This window comes from Scleropages formosus, chromosome 1, assembly GCF_900964775.1.
Source record: "Scleropages formosus chromosome 1, fSclFor1.1, whole genome shotgun sequence".
Taxonomy (NCBI): Eukaryota; Metazoa; Chordata; class Actinopteri; order Osteoglossiformes; family Osteoglossidae; genus Scleropages; species Scleropages formosus.
In genome coordinates this window covers 8,532,069-8,546,095 of record NC_041806.1, presented here as the reverse complement: position 1 = coordinate 8,546,095, position 14,027 = coordinate 8,532,069, and the positions used below count along the sequence as shown (strand labels likewise).

The 14,027-nt window shown below is 40.9% G+C and overlaps 1 protein-coding gene across 1 annotated transcript in view; it reads right to left on the bottom strand.

Annotated features, from left to right (window-relative positions):
- LOC108934816 (sodium- and chloride-dependent creatine transporter 1-like) overlaps positions 1 to 14,027 on the bottom strand; it is a 33,189-nt gene that overhangs the window by 17,293 nt on the left and 1,869 nt on the right. Inside the window, exons 2-3 of the mRNA XM_018752941.2 lie at positions 1,221 to 1,352; positions 106 to 370 (exon numbers count right to left, since the gene is read on the bottom strand). Of these exons, the coding sequence (XP_018608457.1) occupies positions 106 to 370; positions 1,221 to 1,352 (397 nt within the window). The remainder of the gene's footprint in view (positions 1 to 105; positions 371 to 1,220; positions 1,353 to 14,027) is intronic.

Genomic DNA, 14,027 nt, shown 5'->3' with positions numbered 1-14,027 from the left:
CAGAGCTCTAAGATAGGCAGGGCTTGGGTACAGACATCAGAGTTGCTGTCATTTTTCCAATCTGGCTTGGGTCTGTTTCAGAGTTAAAAGCAAACAGAAACTCACTCCCAAAACTCAATGATAGGTGAGCTGCCCTCGGCCAACTCTTCACAAGTCAGGTTGCCAAAGCTGGAGTTGCCAATGGTGCCGTTTTGACAGTCATCTTGTCGGAAGATCTCAATGCAGTTGGGTGTGTTCCAGGTGTTGTTACAGGTGGACCAGGGCAATATGGCATTGAATGACCTGACAAAGTAGTAGAAGCCCCAGGCCAGCACCATGATGTAGTAGGTGTTGCAGAAAAAGACTATTACCATTGAGGCACATCCAAGTCCTAAAGCATGAAGACAGTAGCAATAATTTCAGTGCATTTTTGCTAAAAGGCATTCATACAATTAATATGCATAAGCGAAACCCGAAAAGGAACATAATGATGGATATTAACAGTCACTGAGGTTACTGACTATAAAAGAACGTGTTCTGCTTCTCAACAATTTATGAGTAAAATGAGAAAACATGGTAAAGATGAATAGGAATTGGTTCTGTTAAATGAAATACACATGCAAATATTTCATACATAATTTATTGGAAATCCACATTAATACTTTGTCATCTTTGCTATTTTTATAAATAAAACAATTAGACATGGCAGTATAAACATGCAGGGTATATATGTTATAATGTGTGTAGTTTTTATTTTAAATACTGAATAAATCTGATGGAAATCCACATGTATATTTTATACTTCACTTATCGTTCTAGAACTTGTTGCTTCTGTATGAAATATTGAAAGAATACTGTATGCATATACAGCATATGTATTTATGTATGATATTATTTTTTATTGACAAAACAAGTGCCACATGAACGTGGTTTGTTGAAATTGTGTAAATCCTAATAGAACGCTTCCCCTCTACCTGACTTGTGCCTGCTGAAAATGCCAAAAGAGAAATCTGCTCTTCCTTTTTTTGCCCAGAATAGCTCAAGCTAACCTGGGGCTCTTTCTGTGATTTCTCTCTATGCACACAGTTTGAGGAGCAGTTGATGGATCTCAGATAATGTAAAACAGGTCAGGGGTGAGCCTCTGTCTTCTGACCTGAGATAGGCTCACCCTGCTGTACTTGCCAGGACTATTTTAAATGCAGCTCCCTACGGAAAGCTATGAGGTGATGCTCCCAGCCTACCTTTGAAGAGTGGGGCTATATTCCACACATTGATGCTTCCAGCTTTCATGAACTGTCCCAGTGCAATCTCCAGGAAAAAGATAGGAATACCTCCCATAAATACTATTAACAGGTAAGGAATGAGGAACACACCTGGAAAGGAGAAAGAAAATAGGAGTGAGGGCAGCAGTTCACCAGAAATGCAATCCTGTATGTGTGCTGTTGTGTGTTACATAAATTAAGAGAATGTCATATTAATGATTGGTTACATAGATGTACCAGAATACTATGAACATTACAATAATACAGGCGCAAAAATGTCCCAAGCTTAACATCCACCCAAAATGTTTTGTTTTCTTTGACGGACGAGCAGTCATTTTCTTTCAGTCTAGTTGAAACGTTTCAACTCTCAGAATCCATAATAAAAATAAGAAGATGCAGCGTTTTAATTGTGTGACATTTCAAAATCGAAACGTTCTTCACGTAGGCTTCCTGAATTGTTTTTCAAACTCTTTTCAGCATGTTACCCTGAAGATGGACATTTTACGATCGTCACAGTAATACTGAGATGTGAACGTGAACTGAGCTGAATGGTTAAAGCATCCTACAGCATCAAGACAAATTCCACTGTGTTATGTAAATGGTGCCAGGGCATGCATGCCTCCTGCGGTCACTCAGAGTGCTACATGCAGTTATTATCCCTCAGCGTCGCTGCCATGGCGGCTGCATTAGCTGGTAGGCTCTGAAAAAGCACGCCAAGCCATCGCCAGTAATAACCCCACGGCTGACTGATTTCAAACTGACAGCAGCGACGGAGGCTTAGGCGAGTGAAAGAGGTGGGGGGCGGGGATGGGGGATGGGTTTCGCAAGCAATCGTCCCCGCCAGTCTTAGAGCAGATTATCTGCTGAACAACATGCTGCTGAATGAAGCCCTAGCTGACGTCACCTGTGGCCCGCGGATCTCCCTGCAGGCCACCGGGCCAGTGAGGCTGTGCTATTCAGAGTACCATTCATTGCGTAACAGCGGCTGCACGGGCTCACGGAAGCATCCTTCTACTTCAGCCCCCCCAAACCTTTCAACCCCCATTTGAACACAAAAATCTCTGTCAACTGAAACCACTTTAGATGCAATGATACAGGACACCGGGCAGTTAAGGGGAGAATGCAAAACCTGACTTTACAGCTTTTTAAATTAGTGTGCCTGCAGGAAGCTATGCATGAGAGAACAAAAAGTGAAGGTGAGAGGGGCATTAAATAATAAACAGAGCTATGTCAGAATTTTCTTCTTGAGATATGTATGAGCAGTCTTTATGGAGGCATAGGAGCACAATGACTTCGAGAGAAATCTGCAGTTCAAAAGCTGTATCAGGGCTATAGCAAAATGTCAATGTCTACAGAGCTTGGAACAAACCTGCCTCACATTATGTATGAGGAATAAAGTGGTGCTATGCATATGTCATTTACAGCAAGGCTTGCACACCTTAATCTCCTGATACAGGGAGCTAAAAAGGAGGGAAAGGAGGGAAATGAGGTTAATGTACAAACCGAGGCCACGTTGCTATCGTTGTGCTGGCGATGATGGGAACGTGACTGCCAGCACAAACCTCTGACATCATGCCGATGACAAAAGCACAAGAGTGGCAAAGGATCGAAGAGCAGAAAGATGGCCTAAAAGGCTGAACACTCAAGGAGTAGTCTTAACATCCTTATTTTTTAACAGTTGTCAGGGAGACTAGAAAGATTTGGCCTTTCGTTTTGCACATGGACGCACAGATTAGTATTTATTGCTCACTTTTAATCCAGTACATGCCAGGCTGCTTGGTAGATGGCCTTTCCTACTGTGATAATTCTTTAAAAAAAGCCCAAAAAACGAAAAAAACGCATTTAGTTGAAAATTTATTGCTGGACAAAATAAGGTCAACGTAAAAGGCACCCTTTCCAAAGATTTGTCTATTGCATCATGAAATGTTGTCAGCCCACACACCTAATTCACCAAGGTGACTTACACTGCTAGATACACTACTTACACTGGGTCACTCATCCATACATCGGTGAAACACACTCTCTGTCACTCACATGCTATGGGGGAACCTGAACAGCATGGCTTCAGACTTACTCTTGCAAATATCTGCCAGCACAACACACACACACACACTTTCTGAACCACTTGTCCCATATGGGATTGCAGGGAACCGGAGCCTAACCTGGCAATTCAGGGCATAAGGCTGGGGGGGAGAGGACACACCCAGGACAGGACACCAGTCTGTCACAAGGCACCCCAAGTGGGACTTGAACCCCAGACCCACTGGAGAGCAGGACCCAGTCCAACCCACTGCGCCACCGCACCCTCCCCCAGCACAATACAAGAAACTTGTAAAGTTTTTCTGTAGGTAAATTAAGTTTTTACATCATCATTCAATAATTAACCCAAACGTATGTTGCCAGTATTTGCAGAATGAAACTTCTGCTTTTTACTTCCAGTAGAGACACATCTGCCGGAACATGTGACAGCAGGAACCGTAGCTATTCCTTCGTAAGTAACTGCTGAGCGCTGAGAGTTTTAAGGACAGGCTGGGTGTCCATGGCCTGAACAGCCGTGGGCAACGGGGGGCCACGCACAGCTGCACAATTAGTTACGCATAGTTCTCCAGAGCAGGTGTTTCACACTGCCAGCTCGGCAACCACGGCTTTTTGCGGCTCCTTGTTATGTGGCTCTCAAAGCTATACCGTCTCTGATTAGACTCTGGTGTTGAGGAGGCTGCTATAAATACAATATGTTTCCGTCACCCCGTCCCACCCTCAACCCACCCCTGGCCTGTTCACATTCGCAAGTGAACCAGCTTCATAAGCATCACACACAGCCCCAGATCTGAGAAGGCCTTCTTTACCTAATCTGTTCAGCGCAATAAGGGACAAATCCACATGCATCATCCTGAATTTATGAGCCGTGGCATAAAATGAAAAGCATAATCTGACATAGCTAATCTACACACACATCATCTGAAACTGCTTGTCCCATACAGGGTTGCAGGGAGTCAGAGCCTAACCCAGCAACACAGGGTGTAAGGCTAAAGGGGAAAAGACAAACCCAGGAGGGGACACCAGTCCATCGGAAGGCACCCCAAGCAGGGCTCGAACCCCAGACCCAGTGGACAGGGGACCCACTCAAACCCACTGCACCACCACACCCCCATATCTTATTAAGCTTATGTTTTTTTGTGATCATATTCAGTCATAATATGCCTAGAATATTCTGAAGTGAATATTCTTAATCTCAGAACAAAAGAATTAGGAAACACTGGCTAAAACTGAATAGTGCGGCATGGTGCAACCTTGAGTCAGAAAAGAGATAATAGGAGTGCCGAGTTAATCCTAAAAGAAATGAAACTGATTTACAAGCGAAATATTATGGAACTCAGCAGAACGCACCCCCTTCTAAATCATCCGGTGGAGGAGAAAGGGTAGGTAGCTATCAGAAAATAACTGTTTTCTCCCACGCTGCATCACAGATGATGCTTGAGGATTGCTCCTGAAGTTGTGCTACGGCCTTCCTCATCCGAACGCCTGAATCAGCCTGGGTCGCAGCCAGAGAGAGGAGATTAAATGATTAACGGACACTCTTCTTAATCGCACTGTCACGTGGGGTAAAGAGATGATGTCACTCGAGGCGAAGGGCCAGCATTAACCCTTTAGTGTCTACTCTGGACTCCTCCTCGTGCCCTGTGCTGATGGTCTGCTGAAAGCACAGCTCCATTCAGGAAACACAGCACCAGCACATCCAGCAATACCGTGCTGTCATGTTACATACATTTACTGTGGAACCTAATGTAAAAATCTCTGCTTCTTTCTCAAGGACTGACTATGAGCAGTGTACATATTTTTCTTGAACACAAGTGAACACAGCAATGCGTTTATTCTTCTTAAAATTTTTTTGGTCACAAAGGTCCGTTTTGTAACTAGTCAGTGAAGCCGTGCTAAGCTCAGTTAACATTTTTAGTGACAGACACAGCCCTCAGTTTGTTCCTTTTCCTTGAGATGAGGAAGGACACCCAGAGTCACACGACAGAGGTGTGTGTACTGCAGCCCTGGTGCTGAGGACAATCTGTACACATGCTGCAGTGCTCATAAATCTCAGGTCTGTCTTCGGCACGATGCTGCACCACGCTACATTACCTTCTGCTTGTGGCACGGCAGCGGGGTGGACTCATAGGCTGTCGGCTCAGGAATGAGACTTTCATCCTCGGCTACCGACCACATATAAAAACCCCCGAGTGGGCACAGTGGCACAAAACCAAGTATTAACCCCCTAACACAAACACACTGTTTAAAGTTTCATCATTGTGTCAGTTGTTTAGGGCTTAAGAAAGTGTATAACGGGTTTGCCAGCGTGAGGATCAGTCTGAGTTTTCCAACCTCTGCATTTTCTGTATGTTCAGCATCACGGCTCCGTGAAAGAGAAGGCACAAGACTTATGAAACAACTGAAAATTGCAATTCGTGCAATTGCTATTCGTTATATTATGACATTTCCCTCTAATTTCACTCAGCCAAGGAAATCTAAGACAGGTAATTTAGGTTCATGAAGGTCAGTTAATTTAACAAGGTTAGTAAAACATTTCTTTAAAAACGGCACCCTAATTATTGTCATAAATATGCCTTTACAGGCATTGCTGCTAAGGAATACACATTACAACCCTGCAACATTTCAATGAAAGTGTAGAGCTGTTCACGTCAATGATGACAACTACTTACATTTACTTAGTTGATGCTTTTCTCTAAAGCTACTGACACTATTAAGCTACCTATGGTGATTTACCTATTTATACACTCAGGTAATCTGTACTGCAGTAACTCATGATACAACCCTTGCTTGACAGTACTACAGAAGGAGATGGGAGTTGAACCTATGACCTCTGCATCCAAAAGCAGGACTTCCCATGAGCTACTTGCTGATGCAAGTAAAAAGCACCCCTTCCTTGCAGTTTTTAATTTGTTTCATAAGAACACTCCCCCTCCCCACCATTAAAACTAAATTAGCATTATTTCTTAGAGAAAGAAAATTGTCCACCAGACAAAAAAAAAAATGCATCAACTAAAATTAATTAGAATACAAAAATGAAAGATATTTTTTATACAGGATAATGATAACGCCGACATATAACATATTTGTAATAAAAATAATTATTTCTATCTTGTCTTTTAATCTCATTTGCTCATTCTTCCATTCATTATCAATAACCACTTGTCCAGCGGTGCTTTCCAGTGGTCTGGGATCTACCTCAAGACAGAGCACATAGTACCCTAGATTGAAACATTTTGATAATTTCGTTCATGGATACTTATGATAAAGGAATAAAGTTTCCAAGAACACTCTCTGTATAACTCTGCAAAGCACTTGGACACTATGCTGTCGGAGTGCTATGTAGCATTACAAACAAATTTTTGACAATAGATCATCTTGATCCGATTGTGAGATTGGGGCAAAATTTATGCCAGTGTAAGGATGTTCATGCTATTAAAGCTGTTTGGATGCTTGTGGCATGTGTGGCCATGACCTTATGTGCACAGGTGCAGCAGCATGAAGCTAGGAGTGATGAGGGACAATGTGCTCTTTACCATTTATTTAAACTTGTCCCTGCAATAGGATAGCACGTAATGCTGAGAATGACACAAGAGAAGTTGCATACATCTTGAATTTGTCCTCAGTTCTCCTCCCTGATAAAACACACACTGCTAAAATTATTTAAGAAACTGAATTAATAGTTTCCTCTTTATAGTTTACTTCTATAAGGACTAAAAGGACCAGTTTTCCAATCTCACATCTTGCTATAATATGGTTCATCAAGATTCTTACCCTGATTTGACATAGTAAAAACCGACCAGTTGCACAAACAAGTAATCAATTGTAGGCGACTTAAAACACTAAGTTATGTTGGAGAAAAGCATCTGCTGAATGAATTTTTACACTAACAAACTAACAGAGAGACAAAGAGAAAGATGGACAGATAAACAAAAGAACAAACAAACAATCTTCTGTTGTCTGTACATTAGACATTAATTGATGGCTGTGATTGGTTGAGACAGCCTCAACACTGTTCTCCCGTTTTTGCCTATGCTTAAACATAATTAATTTTCATAATTAAAATTTTCTAAAATGCTTCTTTGAGTGTTTGTTCCCCATTTCCTTTATTTGCTTTTGGGTTGAATTACTGCTCTGAACCCAGAATTGGGATGGTAGTTGTATTTTTGGGTATGGGGCTGAACACACGCATGTAGATAGACTACCTGCTGCATTTTTGTCAGGACTGCACAAAACACATGTAATGAACTAATACAACCACATAAATGGCAAAAATGCCACTGTATTGAAGTTATTAGCACATTATTTGAAAAAGGTATATATTTTCACAATACTGTTTGAGTGTCGGGGGGCGCAGTGGGTTGAACCAGGTCCTGCTCTCTGGTGGGTCTGGGGTTCGGGTCCCGCTTGGGGTGCCTTGCGGCGGACTGGCGTCCCGTCCTGGGTGTGTCCCCTCCCCCTCCAGCCTTACGCCCTGTGTTGCCAGGTTAGGCTCTGGCTCCCCACGACCTCGTATGGGATAAGCGATTCAGACAATGTGTGTGTGTGTGTGTGTGTGTTGGTGCAGGGGGTTTGACTGGGTCCTGCTCTCTGGTGGGTCTGGAGTTCAAGTCCTGCTTGGGGTGCTTTGCAATGGAATGGCATCCTGTCCTGGGTGTGTCCCCTCCCCCTCCAGCCTTGTACTCTGTGCTGCTGAGTTAGGCTCTGTGGGGTCCACCTGGGGCAAGTGGTTTCAGACTGTGTGTTTGAGTATCTTTGTTAAAATATGACTGCAACTATGAAGACTTTGTTCCCTTTTTATGTTCAGAATATGTGAGGTCAACACCCACGTTCATGTGTTACAAAGCAATGGGGTTTTACATACCGAGTGCAGAATAAACCTGGGGCTAATTCAGACACGGCAAATGCAATAAGTATACAATCTGCCTTTGGATCAACAGTCTCAAAGCTCAAAATTTAAGACTACATACATTGTTCATGAAAAATGCATAGATACAGGAGCTACAGTCCTGTGGAGCAAAAAGGTAACCTGATGACCTGAGCCACAGAGCGGAGTTATATAATAAAAATAGTAATTTAGCATCTGTGTCCTTGTAAGAAATAAGAGACCTCTAGTACATTAACTCATATGAGATGTATGTCGCTTTGGAGAAAAGCATCTGCTAAAAGAACAAATGTAAATGTAACTCACTTGCAAGTAGTCATCCCATCTCTAGTTATACGAATACGGGGTACCCTAGTATATGGATTCCTAGTTTACAGATTTTCAGTACAATGGCTCTAGTACCCTTGTCTGGTGTATGGACCGACTGCTTGGATACTTTTTCTGGTGTTTGGGGCAGACTAGTCCCTGATTATGCAGAGGTTGTGGGTCAATGATGCACAGATTTTTCCACAATCTATGATAACCTGTTCTTAATATTGTATCATTTCTCTTATTTTACTACACTTTTGAGAATGTTTTCCTTTTATTTTCTGAAAGTTTCTTTTGTTCACAGACCTCTCTACATTTAAGAGGGGCCTCGAAGCTCACCTCTTTCTGACTCACTTCTCCCCTGATCTTGTAATTGCTCAATAAAGGTGTACATGCTTATTTTACCATTTTTAATAATAATTTGTTAGAAAATCTTATATGCAGTTATGCATGTAATGTATACTGATTTATACTATGTTATATCACAGACGGACAACTGAAAAATCCTGTGTCTGCATCCAAATCTCTCCTTCTGTTGATGTAATTCACTCTTCATATCGTCCTCTGAGATGTACGTTGCTTTGGAGTAAAGCATCCGCTAAATGAAAAAATTTAAATCTAAATGTACTGTATGTGTCTTTCGTATATTTTTACATGTACTTATTGTTATTTGTTAATTTCCTTCTTGAATGCGTTAATATCTTATCATCCTACTGTTTTGATTATTAATAAATTCTCAAAAGTGTTTTCAAGTGTTTGTTGGGTGTTTGTGGAAATATTTGGGAATGTCTGGAAAGTCCAGGAACGCATCACTTTTTTCCCCATTTGAAATAACGGGAAAGGACCAACTGGTTTACAGACTCTTGGTATACAGACAGTTTCCAGGAATGTATAACAGCGGATACCTGTACATATATGAGCAGGACTGTACATGTCCCCATTTCCACATCAGTATGTAGAAGTGTAACTGTTAATGATTTCCAAACTCAAAAAGTGCAATCTGTTTTGCATCTGCTTACGTTCTACTTTCTGCTCCTTTCCCTTCTGTTCCCTGTGAGTGCAGGTTTTTTTCAGATCCGATCAACTGAGTAAAACCATCCTTGATTAAATTACTAGCAAGTTCTATGCTTACTTTGGTCATCTTATGGATGGAGGTAGGTAAAGGCAACAGAGTCCTTGAAGCATAACCCCCTTGCAGACCGAAAGTTCCTTTGCCATTGCCTTGGTGATGATGACTGTTTCCCAGCTTGATCAGTGTCAAGAAGCATTAATACTGAACCAGAAAGGTTACAGTTGTCTGGGAAACATTAGGAAAACATCTCATTCTAATAAACTTACAGTAACCCTTATAATGAAAAGTTGTCCATCATTCATGTGTCTATTCATTTAACATAGCAAAACCATAAAACTAGTTGAATTCTTGTTAATAGTGTCAGATTGTGTAGCGGTGAAGAAAAATTGTTCCCTTAGAGTAAGGCATACAAAATTGCTTCAGAAAAATATCCAGCTGTCCAAAAGCATAACTGTAAGCTGTGTTGTAAGTGGGCTTCGTAAATGTGTCAGGCAACAAAAATGGTATATTCTATTTCCTCTTTTATTTAGTTTAAATTTTTCCTATATTTGACACCAAATACAGGCTATAAAACACTATACAATATAGAGACAAGAGGGTCAGTAAGTTTATCATAGGACACCAGACCATCATAATAATAAAAATGATTAAATTTCCCCCCTTGAATTCTTACTGAAAATACAAATATTGAAACATGTATTAATTAAAGAATCTGCTAAAGACAGGTCATTTGTACAAGGCACAAAATTTTCTGCTGCTGTTGTCTACGTTGACTCATTTGGATTCTATATCTCAAATAGGTGTCAGCTTTTGATCACTAAATTCGGTTAAGTGAGGATATTGAACTTTGTATTACATATTTGAAAGCCAGCAGGTATAGAAAGTAAAGAGAATGATATGGCAGTGGTTATTACAGAATTAATCAAGACTGACAATGAATGAACATTATCTACACTGCAGTAAAATGACAGACTAAGGTTAGAGATATACCAGTCAGATTTTTTTATCTAAGGCAAACACATGCCAAGAGGACTGCATGAGATTGGTAGAAAAACAGTATAGCATTGCCTGTAGGTCATGTGCTGTTTATATTCTTTTAAACTTATGGAGTTTGATTTGGCTGGAGCCTTCGAGGAATGCGCACAACTTCACAAAGAGGGACAGAGTGGGTCTGGCATCCTGGGCTGAGAAAACCTCTATGTTACCTTCGAGTTCCTTGCTAGGGGGTAAAGCAAGTATTTTGAAAAGAGGTTTCAGAGGATGGGCCAGCAGTCCTCTAAACCACTTATCAGTGTACTGATTTTCTTTGGCTGCCAGGGGGGAGCCATTGTGCCATTGTGTGTGTGGGGCTGATGTTTTCTTTTATACGGTTCCCACCGGCTGGCAGCCGTGCCCTCTCTGCCACAGGAGAGGTTGGTCTCAGAACAACTGCTCCGTAATTGGGATCCGCTTTCATCCTGCTGTGCGGACATCAGGGATGATGAAGAAAGGCCACTATCATTCTGTTGATGAGAATTGGATCCAGTTTACAGTATGCACACTGATGATCCCAAATGTCATTACCTTGAGATGGTTTGATATGCTGAGAGCCCTGTGTAATAGAAAAATAACCATTCTCCATAACCATTACTTTGATTTCTAAGATGTCTTATTAGAAAACAGCTGAGAATGCCAGAATACATTTTTTAGATGAGGCGTCAGAACTAGAAGTATGCGAAGATGCTGAAAAAACAGATTAGAGACACTCACAGGAGAATTAAACGATGAAGCAATTTTCAAAGAAAGCTGAAGGTTGCTGAAGTGAGGAATGACATCTCAAGTTTTCTGAAAACCGAATACCAGTTTGGATGGGAAAACAAAGTAAAATGTTAAGAAAAACATCTAGGTTTTTCTTTGGAAAATGAGACAAGCTTAAGTTGTGTGCCCCATGTGAAGAAAATACACAAACTACAGTTCTGGGCATGAGAAAAGCAGACACACAGAAGAAGATGGCAATTTAATCTGACATTCTGCTTAGAACTTTGCAGGTTGTAGAGGAAGTGCAATGCAAAAATAAACAGTGAAAAGAAAAAAAAAAAATCAGGGTACATACAGGAATATTTTGTTCATGGAATATTATATTTTGCCAGTGTGCCTTTTCCATTTAACCAGACTTTCCATTTACTTTAATTTAATCCTGAAACTTCAACTTGTAGAATTTTTCAGATGTCTTTCCTCAAATGGGGCATTACAAATCCTCATACTTAGAGCTTATACAGCATTTTCACACGCATTGTAATAAAGTAGTGTAATACTTTATTAATCCAGATAATGATAACATGTAAATTCTATTCTAACATTGTTTCCTTGTTCTCATTCTCAGAGTATCTCTGAACATAATCAATAATGCAGATTTCCCTCAGGTTTCTTCCACCTTAGATATCACCTCTAATCTGAGCCTTTTATAATAAACATGCATCAATAATATTCAATTTATTACTTTGAAATATATTTTTGTTATTTACTGTAATCTCTCATTGAACTTATTATTGTGGCCTACAAAGTGGTGCTTAAAGAAGTGATTTTGAAAAGTTTAGAGATAAGTACTCGCTCTAAATACTGAAGTCATAAGCTCCAGGCACTGCCCAGCTGTTACTGAGGAAAGTTTTAATAATGTCAAGCAGGGCAAACTAATATGGACGTAGTGTAAACTCTTATCTCAGTCAAAATCAAAGGCTGCTGTAATTTCATAGGTCATGATCCTGTTTCACAAAGTCGGAGGTTACTAAGCACTGTAATTAAGTGAATTTTCTACAAAATATTAACTTGCAGCCTGCAAACTGCAGTTAGTACTGTGAAACAGCTTGCCAGGAAAACCTGCATTACTGTTAACAAGCAACTGTCCTACACATCAGTTTTGTACTTAAAGCCATAGACATTCAGGCATGACATCTAATGAAGTATTTGCAGATGATCTGACTAAAGCAGCTTCTTTTCATATGTGGTTGTACAGCTGGCACCTTGCTTGAAGTTACAAGTTCTTCCATTGACCTACTCTGGGTCTATAGGACAAGGCTACACATCCCTTAGCATGACAAAAGCGAAAGAGATGCAAAAGCAAGCATGCAATTGAGATGAATAAAAAAAAACCCTGTAAGCTTTAGAATTAATTTAATCTTTGTTCTTCTTTGCAGGTTCACTGAAGGCAAGTGTTAGTTAAGTAAGTACTTCTATTCTGAATGTTTTTCCTAGTTTGATGAATCACCTACACAGCAGACATTTTCCAAACTGCCAAGTAAAGATTATTCATAGACATGGGTTAAACGTAATATGAAAGGAGTACATAAACATGGAAAAATAGCAATATTCAGCGACAAAAAAATGTCATGAATCATGCGGATGTCATGTGTTTCGCCTATGCATCATCAGTAGTAATACAGTAATATCAGTAAAAGCTGGATAAATAGCTGGATTTAAAACGAGAAACAAAAATAACACTATTCATACTAGATTTTGATTGCACTGAAACAGTTAGCTTGCACTGAGGAAATTCACATTTGCTTTCATATTTGGAAAAGTTTCCTTGATTTTCTTAATTTCAAGTGATTGTACTACTGAAGGGGGTGTGGTGGTGCAGCAGACTTGGCCGGGCCCCGCTCTCGGGTGGGTCTGGGGTTCGAGTCCCGCTTGGGGTGCCTTGCGACAGACTGGCGTTCTGTCCTGGCTGTGTCCGCTCCTCCTCCAGCCTTGTGCCCTGTGTTGCTGGGTTAGGCTCCGGTTTGCCACGACCCCACGAGGGATAAGTGTTTTCAGGCAGTGCGTGCGTGCATGTGTGTGTGCTACTGAACAAGCAATACTGATGAACGCACAGGTAGAACGGTAGAATGCTTTGTAGCTAGGGCCGCTCATTTAAGGCCTTTCTTGGTTTCCAGTGAACAGAAGAATCTTTATATCACACATTTTTGAACTCTTTACAACCCCCAGTGAAACCTTAAACATACTGTAAGAATTATTGCTGCTGCAATAGTTTTATTTGTATATTTAAATGTTTCGATTCAATCATTTAGCGGAGACTTTTCCGCAAAGGTTCTTACGATTTCGACACATTTATACAGCTGGGTAATTTTACAGCAGAAATGTCAGGGTAAGTATCTCGCTCAAAGGTACTACACCTGGAGGTGGGATTTAAACCTGCAACTGCTGGGTCAAAAGGTAGCAACTGCAACCACTACACCACCAGCTGCCCTGTACACACAGTGTCTCCAATGCCTGATGCATGAGCGCACATTTGGTTATATATGTAACCCCCAAATAAAACAAAAACTTGAGGTTATTGCGCAATCACACACACACATGCCACGACTACGGTAAGCGGTTTATACGAGGAGTCATCAGTGACACCGTGCACCTGACTGCTGCTGTACACGTCACTCAGAGAGTTCCTATTGGTAGGACAGTCAACTACGTCACCGCACTGGACCTGCGTCACAATTTCATTGGTTCA